General features: G+C 40.5%; 1 protein-coding gene across 2 annotated transcripts in view; it reads left to right on the forward strand.

Moving 5' to 3' along the window:
• Nucleotides 1–203: 203 nt before the first annotated feature.
• The window catches only part of FSHR (follicle stimulating hormone receptor), a gene marked incomplete at both ends in the record, with an annotated part of 170,976 nt that continues 146,049 nt past the window's right edge, over nucleotides 204–25,130 (forward strand). For both annotated transcript variants that reach the window (XM_079720561.1, XM_079720562.1), the window contains one exon: nucleotides 204–355. In XM_079720561.1, the coding sequence (XP_079576687.1) occupies nucleotides 204–355 (152 nt within the window). The remainder of the gene's footprint in view (nucleotides 356–25,130) is intronic.

A 25,130-nucleotide genomic window follows, 5' to 3' on the forward strand; every position in this document is an offset into this window, starting at 1 on the left:
ATCAATGCTAGCACACAGGCATTTTGCTATTTGTCTGGAAATGACCAAAGGGTGGGGGGGGAAGCATCCCTGGGTGGGTCACGTGACCCTACCAGCTCCCAAGGCAGATCTCTTCTCACAAGGGCTCAGTGGGGAGCCTCTGAAACCTGTGCAGGTTTTTCTCTGCAGATGCAGGAAGAAAGCAGGTGGATGGATAAATAAACATGGCCTTGCTCCTGGTGGCCTTGCTCACATTCCTGAGCTTGGGCTCAGGATGTCATCATCGGATCTGTCACTGCTCTAACAGGGTTTTCCTCTGCCAGGGGAGCAAGGTGACAGAGATTCCCTCCGACCTCCCCAGGAATGCGGTTGAACTGTGAGTATCAGAGACAGCGGGAATGACAGCGTGGCCGGTATTTGTGTGTTGCATGCTATTATTATTTTCACATTGGACTGATAACTGTTGGGCTAAAATATTTCTGCCCTGACCAAAGGCTTACATAAAACAAACTCCCCCGGCCCAACACTCCTGCCCTGCGGTTCTCTAAGGATCGTAGTGAGACTTAGTCTCAGAATTGTCGGGGAAGGTCAGCACGGAGACCCAAATCCAAAAGCAAAAGGAAGAGTTTTTTGTTGTTTTCAACACTTTTGCTCTTGGGTGCCATAGACTCTTTGGTGAAACCAGAAAAATAAAACTAAGAGAAATCAGAAACCTAGAAGAGTCAGGATTGGAGGGAGAAAGATGCCTTCGATTTAAGTGGAAAGCGCGGTGTGTTTCCTGAGGACACTGAATTCAAGAAGGCAAGAGTCACTGCTGCTTTGGAGGCACGAGCAAGTAATCCCTGAACTAAGACTCTGCTTCCTGGGGAAAAAGGAATTGTAAGGGAGGGAAGGGGTGTGAAAAAAGGAAGAAAGAAAAGAAAAAAAGGAGGCAGAGAGGGATAGAGAGAGACAGGATACTCTTTCATACCCCTGGGAAAATGTGATTCCCAACTTTAGATTTTTACTGAACTATTTTAATAGGAAGTAGACAGACTCTAAGAATTGGACAAGATCTTAGACACCATTTCACTCTATCTCTTTATTTTGCAATTGAGGAATCTGGGGTCTGGAGAGTAAAGAGAATTGCCCGAACTCTCACAATGAGTTGAGGCAGAGCCCAAACTAGAAAGCAGGCCTTTTGACTCACAATCTACTGCTCTTCCCTTCAAGTCCCATGTCTACTGCATTAGAGCAAGAGGAAGGCAGGACTGTTTAATTGTCCAATTACTATTGATATTTCCCCCGAGAACTGGCAAGTGGTGGCTGAGAGATTGTAGATATGCTCAGTGGTTTTATCCCAAGGATTTTAAACAGAAGCTGCTATTCTGGAAGCCTGTTTTAATCTCGATTCCCCAAAGCTATGCGTGACTCTTATGTTACTGCAGAAGGTGGTCAACTTTTTGTTTACCAATTACCATATCTACACTCAAACACGATGGTGTTGCACTTCAGATTTTCATTCAGGGACAAACGGCCGCAAGACTGACTTGGTTCTGCTTGCTCCTTTTTCTCTTGACATCACAAGCCCTCCATTCCTACCCAAAGGCAGCTGCAGCGGCAGGGAAAATAAGTGACCCACTGCATGTTTTGGCTGAACCGCCTCAGATGGACAGCTACTCCTGATTATAAGGAAGAACGCAACTATGCACAGTGTGCTTTGTTAGATGATCATAAACACAGGAGAAAGCCGGTGTACCTGAGCTCCTGTAAGAAGTCACCCATTCCTAAGCGACTCTGAACAATTACTTAACCTCTGTTGAGCCTCAGGTTCCTAACTTCTAGAGGGTTTAATACGACCTGCTTAGTTGGATGGCTGTGAACGCTAAATGATACAGCCCCCCAACACACACACACAATTTCTACCTCTCCTGGCCCTTCTCTTTTGTCAGTGTTTCCCCATGGGCCAAGCAGTGCCAACCAGTCGCTAAAGCAGACAGCCTCTAACAAGACTTCATTTTAGGGTGATACTCCTCTATCCAAAACTCCCTTCTGTGCTAGGCTGTCTGCTTTCTGGTATCTCTTTACTAGAAGAGAGAATTTTTTTTCATTCTGCATAGAACAGCAGGGAGTAGCCAGATGTGAGCCGCAGTCTGTGGAATGCCCACTTCTGATTTAGACTACAGCTGAGAGTGGCTAAATATTTCTGGCTTCAGTAGGGTTTAGGCAGCCTGAGACAACATAGCACCGTGAATAAAGTACTCAACTAGGTGAGCAGGGTCAGGAATGGAGGGAATTCTCAGGTTATAGTCACAGGTGGGCCTGTAATTGATTACGACAAGTCAGAGATGGAAGAGTGTGGACTCCAGATCGCAAGAGACCTGGGTTCTAAACCAGACTATGACATTGCTTGTTGTTCTATCACGTGGGCTCTTGGCTGTTTCATGGAAATTGTAATGTGTACCTTTTTCAGACTTGCTGTGAGGATTAAATGGGGTATTAAAACATCCAGCACAATGTCTCGCAAGTGGCCAGGGAGGGGGGGATTGTTGTTGCTATCGTCATCTGTAAAATACTAGAGAAAAAAACGCCACAGAGGGCATTCAGGATGATCAAATGAATCAACAGGAATGAGAATGCTTTGAAAAATGGATGTAAAGCTCTTCATAACTTTGAGATAGTTTATAGGAACCCACTGATTTAAGAATAATCTCCTCCTCCTCCCAGTGGCTGGAGCACTCCCTCTCCGTGCACTTACTTTCCGAGTAAGAAAATGTGTTCCTTTAGGCTTTCAATATTTTCCAAGAACTCAAGGAGCAGATTTCATCCTGACCATGGGTAAAGGATTTTTGATTTCAGACTTAACTTAGAAACTCAGCTTTACCTGGAGGCAGTCAATGAATCTAGAAAGGACCCTTTGATCTTGCTTAATTCTTCCTGGAGTTAGAATTTCTAAGAAGAATGTGAACACCCATTCAAAACTTGAAATTTTAAGTCTAAGTGACTTGTGTGGATACAGACATCCTTTTCTCCAGCAGGGTCAGATAACCACAATACTAGAAGAAAAGACTCCACTGATGGCCGTTCTTGGCGTAGGGAGAGCTGTACTGAGATTATATTATAGGCTGCCTGTGTTGACCCCTCTCCTCACAGCAAGTTCCTGTATCTCATTGCCATCTCAATTGACCAGCACTTACTTCTAATTATCTAATTATAGTTTTCCCTTTTATTTTCTTCCTTTGCTATAAATTCCTTGTTTTGCTGTTTTGGTTTAGATCACTAGCCATATCCCATAACCATAGACTATTGTTTAGATAGGAACTTGTTTAGTCTTTCCTTAGTAGGTCCTTCGTTCGGAGGGATGTTAGCAGTATTACAAGCCAAAAGGAAAGCCTTTCGCTATGCCAATAAGGTTCTGTGATCTCCAAAAGGAAAACAGATTTTCTGATGCTTGCAAACAATTTCAAATGCGGAATTTTTTCTTTAAGAGCGTCTTCCAGGATTAATATTCTGAGAACAGTTTGAGAAAGGCTGGTTCGAAGTTGGTGTATCCAACCCCAGCCACCAGTACAGATCCCCTGTAAAGTCTGCACTGCAGCCCAGATCCCCTGACTCCCAATTCAGTGCTCAGTAACAGCTAAAGATGGACCTTTGGCTGATTTTCATTGCTTTATGCATGACAAGCAACTATTTAAGACCACCATGTGTCCTCATGAAGGAGATGGTTCTGAACTATAGACTAGAGCCACAACAGAACTAGGTGTTACTCTTTCAGAGGTGTAGAAAGGGATGGATTACAAAACTACTAAAGCCACTGTTGACTTCTTCATTTGTTGAATATTGATAAACCAAATTCACATCATCATGTAGGTTTCATGTTTCTAATTGCCCACATCTAATCAGTTTTACAAACTCCCTTCATTCTGCTACAAGAAGTAATTCTTTTTTTTCATTACCATCATCTTTGTTTGGGATCTGAACATCTAAAGCCTGGATTAAATAATTATGTGCTAATCTACCTCCTTGCTACCAATCTCTCTCTTCTCCAAACCAGCCTGAACACCGTCATTCTAGGTTTCTCCATAAAACACCACTGCCACCATGTTATGATTCCCCAGTTCAAAATCATTCCGTGGCTCATCTTTCTGACTTTACCTCGCACCTTTCACCAACAGGAGCCATCTACTCTGCCAGGCTGATAAAGACTTGCTCTCAAGCTCAGTTTGTGTCCCGGTGTGCTTATGTCATACCACTTGCTTATGTAATCTTCAATTTCTTCTTTGTCTCTTGAAATCCAACCTACTTATCATAAGCTTACTCAAAGGTTGCTTCCCTGACCATTACATTTTCATTTAATCTGAATCCCGATGCAGTTCATTTTATAATCTTGCTTTGCCCTTAATTTTTCATATATATCTTACTTCCGCAACTGAAGTGAAAATTTCCTTTGTACTCCTTATTGTGCCTGGCTCAATGCAATGAAGGTTCTGGGGCCTCGATTACATGTAGAACAAATGGTACAATAAATAAGGGGGAATTGCATCTATTTATTTGCTCCGCTCCTCAGTATCGAAGAAAAGATTCTTATAAAAGATGATTATTGCTCTCCCTGCGGTGAACTACTATAGGATTTGATAGTTTCCTTGTTTTCTTCGCTTTTTTATGTGTTTGTTTTTTTTAAAAAATGCCTGTATATCATTCTGGAATCCATTAATTTATTCAGAAAGAGAGATACATAGACTAGAAACAAAGTCTACTAAGTTAAAAGCTGAATATTCTATATTTTAGGCACGCCACTCAGTTCTCTTGACTTAATAATACCTGTCTCTCTATTTCTAAAAAGAATATGGAGGGCTTCCCTGGTGGCGCAGTGGTTGAGAGTCCGCCTGCCGATGCAGGGGACACGGGTTCGTGCCCCGGTCTGGGAAGATCCCACATGCCGCGGAGCGGCTGGGCCCGTGGGCCATGGCCACTGAGCCTGTGCTCCGGAGCCTGTGCTCCGCAAGGGGAGAGGCCACAACAGTGAGAGGCCCGCCTACCGCAAAAAAAAAAAAAAAAAAAAAAAAAAAAAAAAAAAGAATATGGAAAGGATGAGTGAAATTACCTAAACAAAATCACTTTAAACCAGACAAAAATGTTCAAAGAAATATAATTTTTGCCAATTAAGGTCAAATTCCGAACCCTGAATGTTAGGTTTCTTGTGTTTCCCAGATGTGCTTTGATTATTGTAGTCTGCCTGGATATTAAAACCAAACACCCCAGTGTGCAGATTGCTCTGGGTGCCCATATCTGGAGACTCTTACTGTCTTGTTTAGATATTTCTTTGAAAGAAACAAACAGCACAGTTTTCATGCTAATGTATACATAATCTTTCCTCTCAAAACAAAACCCTGCACCTACTTTAGTGAGAAATGATATGTCTATGCCAACATTTGGAATTTAATTGGACTGGGGTAAGGAAGGTTTATATTTCCTGCAGAGGAATCAGAAAAAGGAACAGCTATAGAATGCAGTAACTTGAAAGGGGAAAAGTAAAAATTATATTGCAAGGGAAATAAATTCTTTAAAGCAGAAAATGAACTCTACTCTGAGAATTGGCTAAGAGTTATAATTTACAGAGTCATTTCAGCTATTGAAAAGTAAGGGTTTGATAGTGTAGAACTGCACTACTTGGTGATGATAAAATCCCCTTGCTTACCTAAAGGTCAGTGCTGTCCTTCCTCACCCAAGTCTTCTGCCAAAGAAGCCTAAGCTTCAGAAGCAGGAAATCTTGGCAGCAAATGGAAAATTCATTTAATGTTTGATTATCCTTCTCCAAAACCACTAATTGGGTTATCCAGTCACTGTGGTTGATTGGACTATTTTTTTTAAGCGGTTAGATTTAAACTCTCCAATTTAGCTTTATTTAGACTAGATTCTAGCTTATATATCCCATAAGGTCACCTAGGAAAGAGTAATTATTTTTAATTGCTTAGGAGCTGATGATTATAATGAGAATTGGATGTTTCTTCTTGATCTGACCTCTCCCTGAAGTATCTCTGAGCATGTTTTAGGTCTCTGACCTGAACATGTCATTACATTGTTCTTTCATATGGAATATGGCAACTGATCTGAAAGTCTTCAAGGGATGTTCAAAAACTCTTTTTGAGTAAAGCAACCAAACCCTTGCCATAGACCTGAAGTCAATTATATTTTTAGTCTCAGGAGTGGCTAGGGTCTACCCTCTTTCATACCCTCTCCCAGAGTTGGCTCTCTTTTCGGCAAGAGCCAACACAGCCATCACAGAACCCTGTTATCACAAATCTGGAAAACATACAGCATGAGCCAACTTTTGTATCTCCTTAATGCTAAGATTGATGAAAACCTCTAAGAAATAGGAACCCTACAAGTTCAGCTGTTTCAATGAATCAGAGAGATCAACTGAGGGTATGGGAGAGAAAATTCATCAGTAGATAGGTGAAAGGTAGAAGTAAAACAGGGCTGAGGTTTCTTTCAATGTTAAAATGCTTTGATTTTACAAACATCTTGTAACTAGATAAACAAAGGCTGACTGGAGGTCATGGAACATTTCATACAGAACCTCCTGGAATAGAAGTGCATTGAAAAAAATAAAAGAAGAGCCAGAGCCTTGAGCACTAGATTTCAGGAGTGGCCCCAGGATAAAATATCCTGTCCCTTCTAAGAAAGTCTACTAAGTTTTGGTTCAGAAGATAGGATCACATCCCTAGAAGACAGGGTGCCTGTACTTGTGCTTCACTCATCAGCTCAGGGTAACAGCTTCTGAATCAGCCTCTATGCCTTCAGCCTTCTTTGGACAAAAGTCCAAAGTCATAAGTTTGACATTAAGTTCCTCCATATTTTGTCCTCAAATTAACTCTCCTGTCTTCTCTCTCAGCTTCTAGCCTTTCTACGCTTTGCTCTATGGACTATTTCCTAATCCCCAGATCCGAAACATACCTTACATTCCCCTACCTAAATACTATTATTTTCTCCAACCTGAAATGAATCCTACTCTAATAGAGTTAGCTTTTGAGACCAGGTAAAGATGCTGATTTTTCATGAAGTTTTCTTTCAACATCAAATATTTATTGATTATATTTGTGCAAGGCACTATACTGGACACTTGGGAGAAAAGAATCAATAGGGGAGGCACGGGGCCTGTTTTCATGGAGTTGCTAAAAGAGAAGAGTATCAAACAAGAAACGACAATAATGCTTTTCCTCACTTTTACCCACAACAATAAAAATCCCCCTCAGAACCCGGAATGGTCACTGTCAAAACCACTCACTTGACAATTAATTGCAAGTTGCCTTGTACAATCTGAAATCATAGATTGTGAGAGCTGGAAGAAACAGATGCCTAATGAAGGCCAATGAGGAGACGTCTGCCTGCCTGATGCCGGCGAAAAAATGGATGCGAAGATGGGTGTCTGCCTGTCCCATCTACAATAGATTTGCTCTTTTGACAACCTAGGGTTGATTTCAGGAGCTGTGCAGGGCCACTTCCAGACACCTTATTTTTTTTTAAAAGGTCAGAAACTCCTATCTTTATTTTACAAGGAAAACATAGCCCTCAAATAAAATAGAATGACAAATGAACACCAGCAAATTTATGGTAAGGCTTAACTGGCAGATGTCCAAATATTTAAGTTTGATTAGAAATTTTCAAATTGGGCAAATACAAGGGTCTGGGTCCTTTGAGTTGGGATAGAGGAGAAGGGTACAGAAGGTGGAAAACAGCACCAAAAGTGGAAGCTTAGGCTGCACTGTTTTCTTTAAGCAATTTCTCTTTCTTCTAAATTTCAAACTATTTTTGCATGGCTATGTTTAGAATAGAAAAGCAAATTGAATGCAAAAAAAAAAAAAAATGATCACTCTCCATCATCAGATCACAGCCTGAGCAATTATCGACCGTCAGCCCCAAACCCTTGCCACGGCCATATGCCCACCAAGGCTAATTTCTGCTCAGGGCAGGAAGGAATTTAATTGGTGTTTCTTTATGGTGTTTCTTGCTTCATTTAATTGGTGTATCTTTTATGGGCAAGCAGTGTAGACTTTCCGTAAGTAAATATATTGGGGGGAGGGGGCGGGTGCGGCAGAAAATACAACAAGAAACACTCTTTTAATTTAGAAAACAAACTGGAAAGGCAATGAAAGCAAATGTGAGATTTATGGTGAACAGCAAAGCGGTCATCTGGAATCCTGCACACAGTAGCAAAATTGTTTATCAGGCCCCTGATTGTGAAAATCGGCTGAGCTCCTTCAATAAGAACATACCGTCTTAGAATGGCATCTGATTCCCCCAAACAAATATCAGGGACAAGAGGAAAGAGAACAAACAGTTATGATAACCAGATAGGAAAATTACAAAGTAGCTCTGGAAGCAGAGCTATAGGGTAAGAAGAAACAAAACAAGAGCCACAGAAGTATAAATAAAAGGAGGGGCTGGGCCACTGAGTTGGGGAATCACTGTGTCAATATCTAGGTCTTGCCTCTTGGGCTGGGCAAAGTCCCTGGAGAAGATTCTTCCAAGCTCCTACCTGGAGGGTGAAGCCCTACTGCCAGCATTCTGGTGGCTGGGGAAAAGGGCTGGGCGTCTCAGCATCCGGCAGCCAAAAGTGGTCTCTGCGATGTCCAGTTCAGAAACTCTCTATTCTACTCTCTTTAAAGAATAAACCTTTGGTGTTTTTCTCAGGTGGGGAGGAGCTCTGGCCTGACTATACCAAGTGGGTAGTGTGGCTGTTTCTTAAACAACCTTTCCACCAACCCTCTTTATTTTGGACACCTCAACCCTATTCACTGCCCCCAGCTCCGCTTCTGGGGACACCAGTGCCTCCAATTCCTGAGTGTTTTAGGGATTGTGAAGTGTAAATCACATTGGTTTAGGATTCCATTTTCTAGCATCTGCCAAGTCAGCGATCCTCAAACTTTAATGCAAGCACATCAGAGGAATATACTGGGAAAATGCAGGTTCTGACTCAGTAAGTCTGGGGAGGGGTCTGAGATTCTACATTTCTAACCAGCTCCAGGATACCCTGGCTGTACTAGTACAAGAACCACATTCATCTATGTTCTTTTTTTTTTTCTGCGGTACGCCAGCCTCTCACTGTTGTGTCCTCTCCCGCTGCGGAACACAGGCTCTGGACGTGCAGGCTCAGCGACCATGGCTCACAGGCCTAGCCGCTCCATGGCATGTGGGATCTTCCCGGACCGGGCACGAACCTGTGTCCCCTGCATCGGCAGGCGGACTCTCAACCACCATGCCACCAGGGAAGCCCCCATCCATGTTCTTTATAACCCTAAAATTCTATTGCTCTTGTTCCTCTGTCCTTATTTATGGCTTTATGGCTTTAAAAGAAAGAAAAAAAATGCCCCTTACTGTCTTCTCAGTGGGGTTTTAAGAGGAAACCAATGGCCATTTAGTTATTTGTTTACTCTGCCTTCTCCTCCCAGGAATCCCCATTCATTATTCAACCCACTCAATCCGACTCTCTGCCCATCGTTCCACTAAAAGTTATCTTGTCACAGGTACCAATAAACTTCTCTTAAATATTTTAACTATGTTTTACACTGTGTATGTTTATATTACTTTTCAAATAAAAGTTTGAAGATAAGAGGAAGGTGCACCATTCAGATATCAGATTCAAGGGCATTTCCCCACCTACATGTTACCTGTTTCTCAGGAACATGCCTCACAGGTGACCATCCTCCTGCATGAAACATTTTTCTCTCTTGACCTCCAGCTTCTGTGACACCATACTAGCTTCCCTCTTACATCTCACACCAGACCTTCATCTTCTCTGCTACTCAGTCTCTAAATGTTGGAGTTCCCCAGACTTCCTCTGGACCCTCTTCTCTCATGAATCTGTACTCTCTCTACAGTGATCTCATCAGTCCTGTGGCTTTAAATGCCACCTACATTCAAAATCCAAGTGTCATGTCTGACCTCTTCATTGATCACCAGACAAGTAATACCCATCTGAAACCTTGACATTGTCACTCGATCTCTTGCTGGCATCTCAAAACCAGCAAGCAAAAAATAGTACACTTAATTGCCCTCCCCTCAGCTCCTCAGAATATTCTCTCCCAGCCTTCATCATCTGAATTAAGGCACATATCACCAACTCCTCACCATCAAATCCAATCCAAGTGCTGGGGACTAGACCCCTACAATACACCTCAAATATCTCCACTTCTCACCTTCCTTATCACCACCCCAGCTCAAACCACCACCTCTCTCACCTACTACAAGTGTCTCCAGTGCTTCTATCCCCTAGTTCCACTTAAATCCATCCCCCACACAGCATCTAGAGAGACTGACAAAGAAGATGGCATACAATTACTTAGAATTCACTTAGAATAAAATTTATTCAATCCACGTTCATGACTACCTATTATAACAGCACTAGTCTAGGTGTCAGAGATCCAGCACCGAGCAAAACAAACAAAATCTCTTCCTTTGGGGTGCTTATATGCTTTGTCATGGCTACAAGGTACTCTATGATCTGACCTCTGCCTGCCTTTCCATAGGCATAGTGCATATCATGCATCACTTGCCCATTGCCACTATGCTCTAGCCACCCTGGACCCTTTTCTGCTCTACAAACACACCAGGCTCTCACCACCTGAAATCTTTCACTTGCTTTTCTTTCTGTCTAGAATGTATTTTTCTCTCCTCTTCCATCTCCACCCAAATTCCAACCACTTAGAGTGGTCTTCCTTGACCAGCCCACTATAGTAGCACCCCTACCTTGCACTAGCTTATGACCACTTTCTTCCATAAACTCGCTGCAATTTGAATGTTTTTATTTGTTTATCTATTCCCCACCACCACCACTAGAAACCAGAACTAAAGCTTCATGATGGCAAGGATTCGCACATGCAGAATAGCTCCTGGTACAGAGTAGACGCTCAATACCTCCATGAATTGAATGAATAAATGAAAGGCCCCTTCAACAAATAAGAACTAGAAGGAGAGACTGAATGTAACAAACATCTATTAATCCTACTATATCATCCTGCTGTATGCCTCTTAGAGTATCTCACCCAACAGTCTTGCACTGTAGCTATTACTGTTCCCATTTTAGGAAATAGGAAAAATGAAATCAATCCATTCTGAATGTCAGGATTGAAATTGAGATTCCTGATATACCTGATTAGGAAACGTGCAATCTTTGTACTAACCAAGAAAAAAGAGAAAGAAGACCTCCCTGTCCTCTGAACTCAATCCCTAAAGAAAAACCATCTAAACTCATCATCTGAGCTTAAATATGCACGGCGCTGGAGTTATCTATAATATCAATTTTACATATTATCTTGCCTCTCAAATACAGCAAAGCTCTCTGAGGGCTAGCACTGCACCCCTCTCCTACTCTCAGCAGCATTGGGTACTCAGTAACTATTCAATAAAGAGTACAGAGAAAATGAATGAGCGGGATCACAAATAAATAGGAGGACTGAAAAGTAGGTGTCACTGGCCATTTTCAGTGATAAGTTGCAAAATAACCAGAAGCTGTGTAATAATACTAAGAAGCTGTTTGAATGATATGCAAGCCTACAGAGGAGGTAGTTGGCAGAAATGGTTCCAGCTTTGCTGCCTTTTACACATTTCCAGTGAAGATGGCTCCCCATTCATAATTAACCCTCAGCAGATTGAGTAGCTGATCTTCAGCAGGTGGAGAGGCCTAGCAGAAGTGACTGCCATGTGAACATGGAGTGCTGATGGGGGTTTGGAGATCTCTGCAGACAGTATTCCCTAAATGGTCCACCTACAATCAGATGAATGGTGATGATGTTTGAAAAGTTCCACAGAATTCCAAAAGAAGAAAAATCCTTATTGGCCTACTGCGAACTCACAGACTCTTGCAAGATTTCTTTCTAGATTTGGGGAATTCTACCTCTGTTTTCTCATTTTGGATAGGATTTAAAGTCTGGAGCAAGGCTGCTCCAACCAGTCCATAGCTCTTTATGTGATATGATTTGAGAGGCACTAAGTTAGCTCAGTTGCCCTCAAATATCTCCCCTGCTACTTGCCACAGAGCCACCATTAATTAATTAATCCTTTGAGCCTTAAAGATTTCCCTAATTTCTAAGACTCTGCAGTTGAAATACAAAATCCTCTTGGAGAAGTATTTTAAGCTTTTAAAATGGCCCTTTAGCATTTTTCAAAGTGCATTCTTCACAACCTGAGTTTCATAAGACACTCTAGAAAAAGTAAATGTTGAAAAGGTCTAACATAATCAAATAGGTTTGGAAAATGCTGTATGCTATACCCCCATCTTGGAGATTAACAATGGACCTAACATGTAAAAGGGCTTCAGAGATGTCCCAATCTTATATCACTTATAACTGTTGCACAAAACTCACTAGGAAACTCTGATTTAATGAGATGTATTTAACCAAGAATATGCTTTGGTGAATAGGTCTCCATAGATACCCATGGAAATGGAAGGGTTGAGAAAGGTAGTATATACAACCCAAAATATATGACAGACACATATTTTAAAATTCTATGTAGGCCAGGTCTTCCCCTGTGCAAACCTGCCCTGTTCTTCAAATCAGAGAATTTTTTTTTTTTTTTGCCATGCGACACGTGGGATCCCAGTTCCCCAACCAGGGATCGAACCCATGCTCCCTGCAGTGGAGGGCATATTGGTAATTAAAGGTATTCTCTATCTACTGTTTCCAAAAGCCACAAACTTTAAATCCTCTATTTCCAAGGTACTGTGCCAGGCTTAGTGGTAAAACATTCCTCTCTACTCCCACAAAGAACAGACAACCCCCCAGCACGTCCACTTCTTATCCCCTCACACCCAAGGAGGTATGAGCATTAGAATTCTACCATTATTTTCTTTTTACCTTTGCTTGCTTTTCAAAAACAGCTTTCTTGAGACATAACGCATAGCATACAATTTACTTATTTAAAGTTTATATTTCAATCATATTTTGTATATTCACAGATATGTTCAACCATCATCATAATCAATTTTAAAACATTTTTATCACCTAACCCTTTAGCTGTCACTCCTCTGCCTACCCATGCTCCACCCAGTCCTAAGAAACCACTAATCTACTTTGTCTTTACAGATTTCTCTATTCTGGACTTTCATATGAATGGAATTATATGAGATCTTTGTGACTAGCTTATTTCACTTAGCATACTTTCAAGGTTTATTCAAGTTGTAACAGGTATCTATACTCCATTCTTTTTACGGTCAAAAATATTCCTTTGTTTAGATAAAACACATTTTGTTTATCCATTCATCTGCTCATAGACATTGGATTATTCACCTTTTGGCTATTAACAATGTTTGCTTTAAACATTTATATATAAGTTTTTGTGTGGACGTCTGTTTTTATTTCTTTTAGTATAAACCTAGGAATGGAATAGGTGAGATATGATAACTCTATTTTTAATCCTTTGGAAAACCACCAAACTATTTTCCAAAGTGGTTGAACCATGTTATAGTCCCATAAACAGGGAGTGAAGTTTCCCATTTCTCCATATCCTCATCAACACTTGTTGTTATCTGACTTTTTGATTCTAGCCATCCTAGTGAGTTATCAAGTGGTACCTCACTGTGGTTTTGATTTGCATTTCCCTGATGAGTAATGATGTCAAGCTTTTCATATACTTATTGGTCATCTGTATCTCTTCTCTATTGAGTATCTATTCAGATGCACTGTCCAATTTTTAACTGGGTTGTCTTTTTAAAAAATTGAAGTATAGTTAATGTACAATATTATATGTTACAGGTATGCAATACAGTGACTCACAATTTTTAAAGATTATACTCCATTTATAGTTATTATAAAGTATTGGCTATATTTCTGTGCTGTACAATATATTCTTGTAACTTATTTTATACATAATACACTAGTTTGTACTTCTTAAGTTTCCTACCCCAATATTGCCCCTCCCCCCCTTCCCTCACTCCACTTGTAACATATAGTCTGCTCTCTATATCTGTTAGTCTGTTTCTTTTTTGTTATATTCACTAGTTTGTTTATTTTTTAGATTCCACATATAAATTCCATACAGTATTTGTCTTTCTCTGTCTGACTTATTTTACTAAGCATAATACTCTGTAGGTCCATACATATTGCTGCAAATTCCAAATTACATTCTATTTTATGGTTGAGTAGTATTCCATTGTATATGTATACGATATCTTCTTTATCCTTTCATCTGTTGATGGATACTTAGGTTGCTTCCATTTCTTGGCAATTGTAAATAATGCTGCTATGAACATTGGGGTGCATGTATCTTTTCGAATTAGAGTTTTTGTTTTCTTCAGATATATATCCAGGAATGGAATTGCTGAGTCCTATGGTAGTTCTATTTTTAGTTTTTTGAGAAACCTCCATCCTGTTTTCGACAGCAGCCCCACCAATATACATTCCCACCAGTAATGTATAAGGGTTCCCTTTTCTCCACATCCTTGCCAACATTTGTTATTTGGGTTCTTTTTGATGACAGCCATTCTCACAGGTGTGAGGTGATATCTCATCTGGCTTTGATTTGCATTTCCCTGATGATTAGCAATGTTGAGCATTTTTTCATGTGCCTGTTGCCCATCTGCTTGTCCTCTTTGGAAAAATATCTATTCACTACTTCTGCCCAATTTTTAATCAGATGGGTTTTTGGGGTTTTTTTTGGAAGTTGAGTTGTATGAGCTGATTACATATTTCCCATATTAACCCCTATCAGTCATATCATTTGCAAATATTTTCTCCCATTCAGTAGGTTGTCTTTTCATCTTGTCAATGGTTTCCCTTGCTGTGCAAAAGCTTTCAAGTTTAGTTAGGTCCCATTTGTTCATTTTTGCTTTTATGTCCTTTGCTTTAAGAGACAGATCCAAAAAAAATATTGCTATGATGTATATCACAGAGTGTTCTGCCTATGTTTTCCTCTAGGAGTCTTATGGTTTCTCCTCCTATATTTAGGTGTTTAATCCGTTTTGAGTTTATTTTTGTATATGGTGTTAGAGAATGTTCTAATTTCATTGTTTTACATGTAGCTGTCCAGTTTTCCCAGCACCACTTACTGAAGAGATTGTCTTTTCTCCATTGTATTTTTTTTTTTTTTTTTTTTTTTTGCAGTACGTGGGCCTCTCACTGTTGTGGCCTCTCCCGTTGCGGAGCACAGGCTCTGGACGCGCAGGCTCAGCGGCCATGGCTCACGGGTCTAGCCGCTCCGCAGCATGTGGGATATTCCCGGACCGGGGCACGAACCCATGGACCCTGCATCGGCAGGTGGACTCTCAACCACTGCGCCACCAGGGAAGCCCCACTGTATATTCTTGACTCCTTTGTTGAAGAGTAATTGGCCATAAGTTTGTTGGTTTATTTCTGGACTCTATTCTGTTCCATTGATCTATGTGTCTGTTTTTGTGCCAGTATCATACTGTTTTGATTACTGTAGCTTTATAGTATAGTCTGAAGTCAGGGCACATGATTCCTTCAGCTCTGTTCTTTCTCAAGATTGTTTTAGCTATTTGGAGTCTTTTGTGTTTCCATACAAATTTTTAACTTATTTGTTCTACTTCTGTAAAAAATGACAGTGGTATTTTGATAGGGATTACATTAAATCTGTAGATTGCCTTGGGTAGTATGGTCATTTTAACAATATCTTTTTAGTACTGAGTTGTGAGAATTTGTGGTACATTCTAGATACAAGTCCCTTATCAGATGTATGATCTGCAAATATTTTGTCCCATTCTGTGGGTTGTCTTTTCACCTTATTGGTGGTGTCCTTTGAAGCACAAAGCTTTTTAATATTGATAAAATCCAGTGTATTTTTTGTTGTTGTGATATTTGTTTTTGGTTTCATATCCAAGAATTCCTTGCCAAATCCAAGGTCACGAAAATTTATTTCTATGTTTTCTTCTGGGACTTAAAGTTTTAGATCTTACATGTTGGTCTTTGATCCATTTTGAGTTAATTTTTGTATACGATGTCAGGTAATTGTCCAACACCATTTTTTGCACGTGGCTCTCCAGTTGTCCCAACACCATTTGTTGAAAAGACTATTTTTCCCCTACTGAATAGTCTTGGCAACTTTGTTGAAAATTATTTGCCCAAAGTGATGTGAATTTATTTCTGGACTCTAAATTCTGTTCCATTGATCTATATATCTATCCTTGTATCAGTACCAAACTGTCTTGGTTATATGGAGAATGTTCCATGTGCACTTGAGAAGACTGTATAATCTCTTGTTGTTGGGTTGAGGGTTCTATACATGTCTGTTAGATCTAGTTGGTTTATAGCATTGTTCAAGTCTCCTATATATTTTTTGATCTTCTGTCTAGTTCTATTATTGAAAGCAGGGTATTGAAGTCTTCAACTTTTATTGTCAAAAAACCTATTTCTTAATTTCTGTCAGTTTTTGCTTCACGTATATTGGTGCTCTGTTATTAGGTGTATATATGTTTTTAACTGTTACATCTTCCTGATGGATAGAAACTGTTATCCTCATAAAATATTCCTCTTTATATCTAGTAACATTGTTTTGTTTTAAAGTCTCTTTTTTCTTGTATTAGTATAGCTACTCCAGATTTCCTGTGACTGGTATTAGTATAGCTGGTATTTGTATAGCTACTCCAGATTTCCCATGGCTGCTATTTGCATGATGTATATACTATTTCAATCCTTTTACTTTGAATCTATTTGTGCCTTTGAATTTAATGTGTGTCCTTTAGAAAATATACGGCTAGATCATATTTTTAGTCTAGTTTGATAATCTCTGTCTTATGACTGGATGGTTTGATCCAGTCACATTTAATGTTATTACTGATATAGGTGGATTTACATTCGCCATCTTTGTTTTCATCTGACTTTGGTTTTATTTACATCTGACTTTTTGTTTTCTATATGTCTCATGTCTTTTTTCCTCCTCTATTCCTCATTTACTACTTTCTTTCACATCAAGTGAATCTTTTCTAATATAGCTTTTAAATTTTTTAATGACTTTTTACCATATTTTTGAGATTTTGTTTTTCTAGTGGTTGCTCTAAGGTTTATCGTATACATCTTATCAGAATCAGCTAGGTTAATGAGAAAGAGAGAGAGAGAGAGAGAGAGCGCAAGCTGTATGGTGTGGAATATGTTACCCCTCTATAGCTCTACTCCCTAACAATTAAGAGAAGAAAAGAAAAAAATTTGCAGTTATAGAGTCTTTTATAATTACATAATTACCTTTAACAATGCTTTTTGTTTGTGTGGATTTGAATTACTATCAGGGCTCACATGTTTCAGCCTGAAAAACTTCCTTTAACATTTCTTATAAGGCAGGTCTAATAGCAACAAATTCTCTAAGCTTTTGTTTACCTTGGAAAACCTTTATTTTGCCTTCATTTTTGAAACATGGGGTTTCTGGTTATAGTGTTCTTGGTTAACAGGGTTTTTTTTTTCTTTGAACACTATAAATATGTTATCCCAGCTCCACCTCTGGCCTCCATTGTTTCTGATGAGAAGTGAGCTGTTAACCTTGTTGAGGGTTCCTTATAAGTAATGAGTCATTTTTCTCTTGCTGCTTTCAAGATTTTCTCCTTGTCTTTCAGCATTTTTACTATATTGCATCTGTTTATGGGTCTCTTTGTGTATATTCTACTGGAATAATATTGAGCTTACTAGATGTTTTCAATAAATCTAGGAGGTTTTCAGCTATTATTTTTCCAAATATTTTTTTCCTCCTTTTTCTTTCTCCTCTCCCTGATACTTCCATTATGCACATATTGGTGTGCTCAATTTTGTCCCATATTTCTCTGAGGTTCTCTTCATTTTTCTTCATTCTTTTTTTCTGTTTTTGGTTTGTATAATCACTATTGGTTTATTTTCAATTTTTCTATTTCTTTCTTCTGCAAGTTCAAATCTACTGTGATTTGAGACACTCGTGATTTTTTTACATTTCATTTTATTTTTTAAAATAATTGCTATCTCTTTATTTATATTCTCTATTCAATGCAATATTGCCAGCATATTTTCATCTATTTCTTTAATCATGCTTTTCTTTACTTCTGGAACATATTCATAATGACTATGTTCAAATATATTTCTGTTAAATCTGACATCTGGTTATTCTCACAGGCAGTTTCTGTTGCCTGCTTTATTTTCCTGTTTCTTTGTATCCCTTTGATTTTCGGTTTTTTCTTTCTTTCTTTCTTTTTCTTCTTCTTCTTTTTTTTTTTTTGCTGGAAACAACATTTCAGACAATCTATTGTAGCATTCTGGGTACTGGTTCCACCTCCATGACTTATTAGTGCTGTTTGTTTGTTGTTTAGTGACTACTAGCTAGATTATTTTAGTGAAAGCCTTTGATGTTGATTCTCAAGAAGGCACAGCTTTGAATATGCCCACAGTCACCCTGGGAAGACAAGGTATTGGCAGGGCTCTCTTCCATTCTTTCCCTGACCACACCCAGATGTTAACCTTTACTACTTGCAGGCAGACTATGCTACTACTTTCAACAATTCCCAGGGCATAAATTCCTCTGTAAACTAATCCAGCCAAATTGTGGCTCCTTCAAATAAATCATTTATGGGGTCAAAGTTTGATATCTATTCTGACCCCAGGGGGACTCCTTCCAGCTGTCTTATTCCCCCGGTTCTCTCCTGCAAACTAATTGTCCTATGTTATGTATCTATTAGATCCATGAATATCCCAATTGCCTTTACCATACCTTTGCTGTTCTTGAGAGTGCTCTCAGGCTTAAACTTCTCCATCCTCTGTTGCAAAGCAAATCAGTTTCCTTGGGAAGAGAATACCAGATACGCATTTCACAGTCTGCTTCTCACTTCAGGCAAAATCTCAGCCAGGGCTCTGGAGCCAGGAGTGTATTCAAAGGCAAACTTCTCCCTGAGACCCTCATTCCAGGAGTTAAACACTTGAAGGAAGGTAGAGTAACAACCTGAGATGTTCTTGGCTTGATTCTTTTGGCTTGGAACCACCACCTCATGAGCCCTGGCAAGAGTTTTGGATCTCCAATATTCTCAGCAGGCCATACCCAAGATAGAGCCTCTGGTGCACAAGTGTGCCTTGGTAAAAAGAAAGGAGCCCCCACTTCCCAACCACACTTGCCCAGAATGCAGCCTCAGCAACAAGCAGCTGGAGGCAGAATGAGAAATGCTGAAGTCCTGCTTCTCCTGGAAGAAAGCCCTCCACCTGGAAGCTGGGAAGAGACGAAACCCTGTGTTCTTGACTTCTTGCTTTCTGGAGTAGAGTCTCCACTTCTCTGAGGTGGGAGGGGAGAGGGAGGCCATAGTTTTGATTTAAGTAACACACTCTTGCCTTTTTTTAACTAGATTTTCATAGATTTTCTTGAATAGATGTTTCCTCCTTTGCTCCTTGCCCTTAGGACCATTTCCAGAGGCTTTGAATAGTTTTCTTTCTTCTTTGGTTGGTTTGCTTTGTTTTCATAATTTTTACCAGGTTCACTACAGAGCTGGTCAGCTGAGCTCCTCACACAGTCATGCTGAAAATCAATCACACCACTATGTTCTTGATCAAGCAAAGCAAAGGGGGAGCTGGTTGTGACTGAAAGCAGAAAAGCAGTCAGGTACCCAGGATTTTCCTCTCTGAAGTTCTTGGTGTGCCCTTGAACAAAGGAGAACAGCTGGGCAAGCCAGGAATAAATAAATGTTTTCACAATGAAGTTTTTCATCCCATTTTTACTTTAATGTTTTTCATGTGCATTATTAGTTTTAAATAATTCAGTACACATGTCCTAAATGTTGGTCTGGTGAAGAGTAATGGCTCTATCACCTACAAAATAAGGCCACTAACTGCTCTTTTGGCAGGCATAACAGTTTTTTAAACATTGTGATATGGTGAGCAAAACAAGTGGAAATGGAATTATATCTGAAAGGATGGTTTCCAGGGTTGCTCTAATTTATTAGATCAAAAGAGAAAAACAGATTTCTTTTCTCCTGAGCAGGCTAGAGACAAAATGACCTTCTCCCTGTGTATTGACAGTCCTGACCATTTGACTGAAGTAATTTCAGCAACACGGAGCATGCAGTTGTACCAAATGGAAAACAAGCCAAAAGCAATATCAAAATCTTGAATTCAGCATCTTCCCCGAAAAATCACTGAGACCCTAAACAAAGTGGTACATCATCCACGACCTGCTACTACATGCATCACACCTTTATTGAATACTTACTGTGTGTACAGCCATTTGCTGGGATATAAGAGCCAATTTTGCAGCCCTGACATATGACCCTTTTAATGTAGCTGAAGAGAGTAGACACACACAGAGACATAGAAAAAGAGAACAAGGCTTTTCAAGTGATCATGTGATAACACGATAAGGACAGGGAATGCAGGACAAAATTTGACTACTGTGGAAGTTCCTTGAAGGAAGAGGTACCAACGCTTGCAATAAACAAACAAGGGTACTTCCTTGAATAGGTGAGACATGTGCTGAATATTTAAAAAAAAAGATTTAAATATGTAACAGTGAGGGAAAATGCTTAGTAGATAGAAAGAACACCTGGAAAGCTAGTCCAACAGCAGCAAGTCAAAGAAATAGCTTTTTCTCCTGAAGGAAATAGTATTGTTTCTGAATTATCAATTTCATTTCTCAAAATGTGCCAAGCACAGCACTTGGGTGAGAGTGGGGGAAATTGGAGCATTTCCATTCCAGATCTCCAAATTCAAGAAAGATTATCTAGCAGGGAAAAAAATGTTCTGTTTTAATAATTAGTGGAGGTTTGGGTAGAAAGAACCAAGGCATGATTCAGAGAAATTTAGTGGAGTGTGTTAAATGGCTTTACAAATCTCTTTGACTGAATGCAGAACAGACTAGACCCAGCCTGATTTTGCAGTTAAGAAATACAAATTACTTAAGTCACTAGAAGTATTTTCAAATAGAATCAGTCTTTTACTCAATTATTTATTTCAATTGCCTGGAGTAGGGACTAGCTGAGGTCATATTATGCCTAGGAGATCTCTGGATCTAAAACCATATGTTTCTGAAATAAATAATTCTTTCAGAGAAACTTACTTAAACATTGGGCTAATTTACTCTTTCACACAGTAAGCAAATAGATGCCAATTAGATCTAGATAACTTTCCCTAGAATTAACCTGAAATTAGCCATTTTGTTTGTTGATCCCCAACCAAATTGTTTTTCAAAAGAAAAGGAAAAAATGAATGAATAAGTGAGCATAAAACAATGAATATCAAGAAAATGTTCCAAATATTCTGCCTTCCCATCTATTGTCTTCTTCTAACTCTGCTTTCAAGGTGAGCAGTCAAGATCAGCTACTGATGGCAGCCCATCTACATTTTTTTTTTTTAACATCTTCATTGGAGTATAATTGCTTTGGAATGGTGTGTTAGTTTCTGCTGTATAAGAAAGTGAATCCCCTATATGTATACATATATCCCCATATCTCCTCCCTCTTGTGTCTCCCTCCCACCCTCCCTATCCCACCCCTCTAGGTGGTCACAAAGCACCGAGCTGATCTCCCTGTGGTATATAGCTGCTTCCCACTAGCTATCTATTTTACATTTGAGCCTAGGGGCAGGACAGGAATAAAGACCAGACGTAGATAATGGACTTGAGGACACAGGGAGGGGGAAAGGTAAACTGGGACAAAAGTGAGAGAGTAGCATTGACATATATATACTACCATCTACTTTTGTTTTTGCATCACTCTTAAGTTATCTCCCTTCCAATAATCATTATGGTGTAAGTGACACTCCAGGGGAAATCAATTCCTTTTGACTAAATACAAAATCCTCCCTCGAATCATAATTGGGACTTTGTTGATTCTGCTGTTGTCTGAACACTTTGACAGACAGCCGACAGCCACCATCTTGCTTTCACCGAAGTTGAATAGCTTGTCTCCTGCAGCCTTCGGGGAAGATTTGCCAGCCTTTAGGAACTGCCCCCCTTGAGTTGGGAATAATTACAACTACTTAGATATCAGAATTGCATTTCCTAGAGACTGGCTCCATGTTGTTTTTCTCAAGATTGTTTAAAGGAAGACTCCTCTAAACCCCTAAAGGGATAGAGTCTTTTTCATTTTCTTTCTACTTAGAAAGATGTGATGTCTACAGAAAGCATTTAGATTTGTAAGACCCTCAAAAACAAGGATGCCCATGCCCCTGTCTTAGGTCTGGCAAGTATCATGCATGTCTTAGACCTACCGCAAGAGATATTTCTGAATAAATGAAATGAATGGCTTGCACTGAGTTGAATTGATGAGTTAAATTGAATTGGATTGGATTGAAATGAATTGAATTGGACTTCTCTGCACTGACAGAGTAGCTATCATGAAAGCAGAAGGAAGGTCAGGATGTGCCATTCACTAGCTAATCAGGGCCAGAACTCAGCATGATCAGGGAGTCCAGGCCCTCCTGGCTGCTGAGGACCAGAGGTTAAGTGATTTCCCAAGGACAGATAGCAAAGTGGGAACAGAGCAGAGACTCCAGACATAATAACAGTAAAGACAAATAATTGGGCTTATGTGTACTGTGTAAGTAGAATGACAGGCACAGCTCTAAGTGTCTCACTGCATCATCTTTTTTACTCCTCATAGCAACCCCTTGGGGCAAGCCCCACTATTACCCAGACTTTCAGATAAAGCAACTAGGCATCAAGCAATTAAGTAACTTGCCCAAGGGGCACATCCAGGATTTGGACTCAGGAAGCAAGACCCCAAGACACTGCTGTTAAGCATTGCAGACATCATGGGCAGGGAAGAAAAAGAGTTTATAACCACAGCTTAAATAAAAGTTTTAAGAAAGGATAATGACAACAATTTAAAGAAGTGGAGAAACAGCAGACAGGAGGAATTTTTTCCCCCCTTGAGGACGTGCAATTATAAACCTGTTCCAATCTCCTTAATGTAAACATTTTTAAGACATCCAGATTTCACATCTCTTGGACTTCCTGAAGTTTGACCCTGGTAGGATCTGCTGAACCATATTGTACAGAGTGTAAGTATGTCAGGGTTCTAATTTCTGGGAATGTCATAAAATAAAAGGTTTTAAAAAATAATACATAATCTCATATTTATATTTATCTATTCTTTATAATCCAAAACATAGCTCCATAATGTTGAAAATGTTCAGTTAATGTCTTGGGACACAGAGGCCCTAGTTAGTGCTGGACACCATGTTCATACTTCCAGAATGCAGGAACACTGACATGGCGTTATCACCCTGCCCTGTGTGCACCAAAAGGCCTGTCCACTGCTGAATTTTCTGCTCCCATCAGTGAGGCGTGACTGAGTGCCTCCACTGAGCTCTGCACATAGAGGTGTTCTAATCATCCTAAAGAATCAGAACCACACACAGGATTCTATTTACTGTATTCTAGTTCTTTAGAGTCCCTTGGCTTCCACAAGTTTGTGGAAACCCATCCGTGGTCCCTCACCATGTCTCTGGCACCTTGACAGAAGTCGACAATTTTTCTGGTGAGTTCAGGAAGCAGAGAGAAAGGATGGATGCCTCCCTGCGGGGCAGGCCTGCAGGCCATCTCGGAAACCCTCACGTTCCACCATACGATAGGTTGTATCACAGTGCAAGGAGGCCAAACAGCATCGGGGAAGGATCCCAGGACTAGGCGTGAGAAGAGCCGGGATCTGGTTCTAATCCCAAGAGCACCTTGTTATTCAACCTAGGAAAACCATCTAACATCTAAGGGCCTCAGTTTACGCTCCTATAAAGTCACAGAACTGAACACGAGAATCCCTGAGGTCACTTCCCTCCCCACTAAACAGCAGGAACATTTGAGCCCTGAGAATGAACTCGGACTGAAATCATTCAACCCTTTAGTAATCACACCAGCTCCACGACACGGTCACTGTCCTTCCCAGCCTACCACTTCCAGAGACCCTGAGAGCTCTGTCACATGTGATTCTAGGAAGCTCACCTGTGCAGTGAAAGTCCTGCATTTTTTGCCAGCCTCTTTTTTCAGGCTTGTCATGATTAAGTGGCAGCGGGGAAAAGCTAAAGGACCAGGTGTCTTCTTACTGACAGCTCGCCCTGTAGACCCTGCCCCGAGAGGAGGCGGAGCAGAGGTTAACAGAGCCCATCAGCCATCCTCAGTTTCCTAGGCTTAGGTCTGTCAGCAGCTGACACTGTATCCTCATCACTACAGCGAGTGGCACGACCCAGGAGTGAGGCCATTTCAGTGGGTGTGTCTGCGTGTGATAATTCCTGGCTTTCCTTTCCTAAGTCCAACATTTAAAACCAAGAGCCCTGGCAATCTGAGGCAGTGGATGGCCTTAAAATTCCTTCAAGAGGTGAAGGCTGGGGTGGAGGGGAGGCACAGTAACGATTATGAGACAGACGTAACCTTAAAGAAAACAGACCTTTATCTTCTTAAAAATCATTCCATAGTCTACAGATTGTGATTTGGATATTTCATTACATTCTTGTTTTCTGATGCTGCCCAGGCTAAACTTATGCCTGTCCCTAGCTCTTAGAATGTTACACTAAAAACTTACACTTAAAAACAAAAAAGAACTTCTGAATAATTACGTTATACCCCAGGATTAGCTTTTTTTAAATGCCTCCTGATAGCTAAGCAAGTTCCCGCTGGCTACGGACGTAGACCATGTACCCTCTTTTGTAGTGTTGGTTCAGGGAGGACCCTCTCTCCCCTGAAGGAAACGGCTGCACCTGTTCATTTTATCACCAACACTCTTCGTTTTGTCCTGCCCATTGGCAAAGTCCTGGTGCTTCTGCTCAATCTCCCCCTCTCCCTCCCCGCCCCCTCCCCCAGAAAGCAACTCTGGGTGGAGCTCCCTGACATCTGAACCTTGCTTGGAGGGCATGATTCCTTTTAAAACAGACTTTACGGCCATAATATATAGAGAACATAGTGTTTATATGACTCAAGTAAGTAAGTCACTTAAATTCCTCATGCCCTGGGCTTCCCTGGTGGTGCAGTGGTTGGGAGTCCGCCTGCCGACGCAGGGGACACGGGTTCATGCCCCAGTCCGGGAAGATCCCACATGCCGCGGAGCGCCTGGGCCCGTGAGCCATGGCCGCTGAGCCTGCGCGTCCGGAGCCTGTGCTCCGCAACGGGAGAGACCACAACAGTGAGAGGCCCGCGTACCGCAAAAAAAAAAAAAAATTCCTCATGCCCTGAATGTTTCTATCTCAAATCAAAACATCGATAAAAGGAGGAAGGGAGGGAAGAAGGGAGAGGGGGAA

This window comes from Hyperoodon ampullatus (assembly GCF_949752795.1).
Source record: "Hyperoodon ampullatus genome assembly, chromosome: 15".
NCBI lineage: Eukaryota > Metazoa > Chordata > Mammalia > Artiodactyla > Ziphiidae > Hyperoodon > Hyperoodon ampullatus.